Source organism: Neomonachus schauinslandi, chromosome 15 (genome assembly GCF_002201575.2).
Source record: "Neomonachus schauinslandi chromosome 15, ASM220157v2, whole genome shotgun sequence".
Classification (NCBI taxonomy): domain Eukaryota; kingdom Metazoa; phylum Chordata; class Mammalia; order Carnivora; family Phocidae; genus Neomonachus; species Neomonachus schauinslandi.
Window position 1 is genome coordinate 2,628,636 of NC_058417.1, and position 3,263 is coordinate 2,631,898.

At 68.0% G+C, this 3,263-nt stretch overlaps 1 protein-coding gene across 1 annotated transcript in view; it reads left to right on the top strand.

The window, feature by feature from the left end:
• The window catches only part of KDM6B (lysine demethylase 6B), a 19,016-nt gene that overhangs the window by 11,740 nt on the left and 4,013 nt on the right, over window positions 1-3,263 (top strand). The window contains exons 2-4 of the mRNA XM_021694536.2: window positions 5-2,123; window positions 2,223-2,349; window positions 2,451-2,556. Coding sequence (XP_021550211.1) covers window positions 5-2,123; window positions 2,223-2,349; window positions 2,451-2,556 — 2,352 coding nt within the window. The remainder of the gene's footprint in view (window positions 1-4; window positions 2,124-2,222; window positions 2,350-2,450; window positions 2,557-3,263) is intronic.

Genomic DNA, 3,263 nt, shown 5'->3' on the forward strand with positions numbered 1-3,263 from the left:
CAAGGCCGCCTGGGGCCCTCGGCACACAGCAGTCGGAAACCGTTCCTGGCGGCTCCCGCTGCCACTCCTCACCTGTCCCTGCCACCCCGCCCCCCCTCACCTCCTCCACCGCCCTGTCCCCGCCTCCTGCGCCCCCCACCGCCCCCTGCCTGGCTGAAGGGCCCGGCCTGCCGGGCAGCCCGCGAGGACGGGGAGATCTTAGAGGAGCTCTTCTTGGGGGCTGAGGGACGCCCCCGCCCTCCCCCGCCACCCCTCCCCCACCGCGAGGGCTTCTTGGGGCCTCCGGCTCCCCGCTTTTCTGTGGGCACTCAGGATTCGCACACCCCTCCCGCCCCCCCAGCCACCAGCAGCAGCAACCATGGCAGCCACAGCAGCAGCCCCACGGGGCCTGTGTCTTTCCCCCCGCCTCCCTATCTGGCCAGAAGTTTGGATCCCCTTCCCCGGCCCCCCAGCCCCACTCTGAGCCCCCAGGACCCACCTCTTGCCCCCTTGACTCTTGCCCTGCCTCCAGCTCCTCCCTCCTCCTGCCACCAAAATACCTCAGGAAGCTTCAGGCGCCCGGAGAGCCCTCGGCCCAGGGTCTCCTTCCCAAAGACCCCCGAGGTGGGGCCGGGGCCAACCCCAGGCCCCCTGAATAAAGCCCCCCAGCCTGCGCCGCCCAGGGCGGGGGAGCTGCCCGCCCGAGGCCCGCGGCTCTTCGATTTTCCCCCTACCCCGCTGGAGGACCAGTTTGAGGAGCCAGCTGAATTCAAGATCCTCCCCGACGGGCTGGCCAACATCATGAAGATGCTGGACGAATCCATTCGCAAGGAGGAGGAGCAGCAGCAACAGGGGGCAGGCGTGGGCCCCCCGCCCCCCCTGAAGGAGCCCTTCCCATCTCTGCAGCCTCCGTTCCCCGGTGACACAGCCCCGGCCGCCGCCACGGCCACGGCCATGGCCACGGCCGCCACCGCCGCCCAGGGAGAGGAGAAGAAGCCACCACCAGCCCTTCCGCCCCCGCCGCCTCTGGCCAAGTTCCCGCCGCCGCCCCCGCCGCCGCTCCCCCCGGCAGCCAGTCCGGCCAGCCTGCTCAAATCCTTGGCCTCCGTGCTGGAGGGACAGAAGTACTGTTACCGGGGCACTGGAACAGCTGTTGCCACCCGGCCCGGGCCCTTGGCCGCCACTCAGTATTCCCCCGGTCCCCCGTCAGGTGCTACCGCCCCAGCGGCCCCCAGCGCCCAGGGCTCCCCGCAGCCCTCCGCTTCCTCGTCATCTCAGTTCTCTACCTCAGGCGGGCCCTGGGCCCGGGAGCGCAGGGCGGGCGAAGAGCCAGCCCCGGGCCCCATGACCCCCGCCCCGCCGCCCCCACCCCTGCCTCTGCCCCCCGCTCGGTCTGAGTCTGAGGTGCTAGAAGAGATCAGTCGGGCTTGTGAGACCCTCGTGGAGCGGGTGGGCCGGAGCGCCACAGACCCGGCGGGCCCAGTGGACACGGCAGGCCCGGTGGACACGGCAGGCTTGGTGGACAGTGGGACCGAGCGCCTGCTGCCTCCCGCCCAGGCCCGGGAGGAGAGCGGCGGGGCGGGGGCGGCAGCAGGACCAGGCAGCGGCAAGCGGCGGCAGAAGGAGCACCAGAAGGAGCACCAGAAGGAGCACCGACGGCACAGGAGGGCCTGTAAGGACAGCGTGGGTCGGCGGCCCCGAGAGGGCAGGGCAAAGACCAAGGCCAAGGCCCCCAAAGAAAAGAGCCGCCGGGTGCTGGGCAACCTGGACCTGCAGAGCGAGGAGATCCAGGGGCGCGAGAAGGCCCGGCCCGATCTCGGCGGGGCCTCCAAGGCCAAGCCGCCTGCCGCTCCGGCCCCCCCACCAGCTCCTGCGCCCTCTGCCCAGCCCACGCCCCCCTCAGCTCCCGGGCCTGGGAAGAAGGTCCGGGAGGAAGCACCAGGGCCACCAGGTGTCAGCCGGGCTGACATGCTGAAGCTGCGCTCACTTAGTGAAGGGCCCCCCAAGGAGCTGAAGATCCGGCTCATCAAGGTAGAGAGTGGTGACAAGGAGACCTTTATCGCCTCTGAGGTGGAAGAGCGGAGGCTGCGCATGGCGGACCTCACCATCAGCCACTGCGCCGCCGACGTCGTGCGTGCCAGCAAGTAGGTCGGGGGCAGGCGCCCCGGAGGCCTCCACCCTTCCCACCCCCCACCGCCCGTCGCCCTGCTAGCCCTGCCCTTGCCTCTCTGCCCTCCCCACAGGAACGCCAAGGTGAAAGGGAAGTTTCGGGAGTCCTACCTTTCCCCAGCCCAGTCTGTGAAACCGAAGATCAACACTGAGGAGAAGCTGCCCCGGGAGAAACTCAACCCGCCCACCCCCAGCATCTATGTATGTGTGCCAGCCCATCGGCTGCTCAGACCCAGCGGGGGGCTGGCGGGGTTGCCCTGAGCCTGGGACGGCGCTTTCACCCGCTCCTGCTCCTCCCGCAGCTGGAGAGCAAACGGGACGCCTTCTCGCCAGTGCTGCTGCAGTTCTGTACAGACCCTCGAAATCCCATCACCGTGATCCGGGGCCTGGCGGGTTCCCTGCGGCTCAGTGAGTGCGGAGGGCAGGGGTGTGTGGGGAGGAGGCCTCTGAGGGCCCCGTACTTGGGGACCCTGAGCAGTGGCTCCCACGAGCTCTCCTCAGTCACACGTAGGCCGTATTTGAGGAGCGCTCTGAGTGATGGGTCCGCCGGCCTCGGGCTTTTCTCCCATCTGTGTGTCCCCAGCAGTGGGCACAGGGGAAGGGAGGTATCTCAGGACCCAGCTAGAGTCACGTTGGCCTTTCTCGGTTCATTAGGATGAGGGTACAGATTACACACGGCCTCAGCCAGCCCATGGTCTGGGGCTTTCCCTTTTCCAGCCCTTTATTGTGCAGAATTTCAGACAAAAAGACACACATCGGAAGGGACACCACTTAGAAACATAAAACTCAACCAATGTTTCCTCTATACCCAAGCATCCTCTGTTCCCACATAGCCTCCCTTCTCGCCAGTGAGTTCTTGAAGCACATTCTAGGCTTTCACATTACTAAATCTCCTTGGATCCGATGATCGCGTTCGGAAACTTCCATTCGTGCTGTGCACCTGCGGCCCCATGCGCACGCGAGGACGTTGGTGGAGGGGCCCCGGCTCAGAGCAGCAGTGGGAGACGGGGTTGGGGGCGACCCCGCTGACGGCCGGGCCCTGGGACCTTGCCAGCTGCCTGTGGGGCCGGGCTTGTCATCTGTCTCTCTCCCCCCCCCCCCCCCCCCCCCCCCCC